The sequence below is a fragment of the Triticum aestivum genome, chromosome 4A (genome assembly GCF_018294505.1).
Source record: "Triticum aestivum cultivar Chinese Spring chromosome 4A, IWGSC CS RefSeq v2.1, whole genome shotgun sequence".
NCBI classification, from domain to species: Eukaryota; Viridiplantae; Streptophyta; class Magnoliopsida; order Poales; family Poaceae; genus Triticum; species Triticum aestivum.
In genome coordinates this window covers 742051215-742051676 of record NC_057803.1, presented here as the reverse complement: position 1 = coordinate 742051676, position 462 = coordinate 742051215, and the positions used below count along the sequence as shown (strand labels likewise).

The 462-nt window shown below is 42.9% G+C and overlaps 1 protein-coding gene across 1 annotated transcript in view; it reads right to left on the bottom strand.

The window, feature by feature from the left end:
• LOC123088506 (protein CWC15 homolog B) overlaps nucleotides 1-462 on the bottom strand; it is a 3395-nt gene that overhangs the window by 256 nt on the left and 2677 nt on the right. Inside the window, exons 5-7 of the mRNA XM_044510709.1 lie at nucleotides 382-462; nucleotides 183-289; nucleotides 1-54 (exon numbers count right to left, since the gene is read on the bottom strand). The exon at nucleotides 1-54 is cut by the window's left edge and continues 256 nt beyond it; the exon at nucleotides 382-462 is cut by the window's right edge and continues 21 nt beyond it. Of these exons, the coding sequence (XP_044366644.1) occupies nucleotides 1-54; nucleotides 183-289; nucleotides 382-462 (242 nt within the window). The remainder of the gene's footprint in view (nucleotides 55-182; nucleotides 290-381) is intronic.

Sequence of the window (462 nt, the reverse complement as noted above, 5' to 3'; positions counted from 1 at the left end):
GGTGTCTTGGTCTCTCCACGAGCCTGGTTCTTGAATACAACATCATCATCCCACCTGTGACAAAAACATATATGAACAGGATTAAGCTCGGCATAAAGCATGGCAGCATTCTTTCATAAAAAAAGGGCGCCACAACATAAAAGAAACATATAATATGATACGCTAGGCATCACTGTCCTAACCTTCTCTTCACATTGAAGGAGCCAGAGTTGTTCATATTGATCAGTGGGTTTCCTCGCATCAGCTCGGCCTCCTTCATCTTGGCCTCTTCTTCTGCTTGCTGACGCTCCTGCAGCAAACAGACATGACTTCACATTAATTCTCTAAACCTAAAGAAAAAGAGTGCCTCAAAATGATAATACGGAGAAGAAAACAACAAACCTTTCTAAGCCTGTCCTCAGCTCTTTCTTTTTTAATCCTTTCAAGCTCTGCCATTAGTGCCTCAGTGTCATCGTCGTCGTC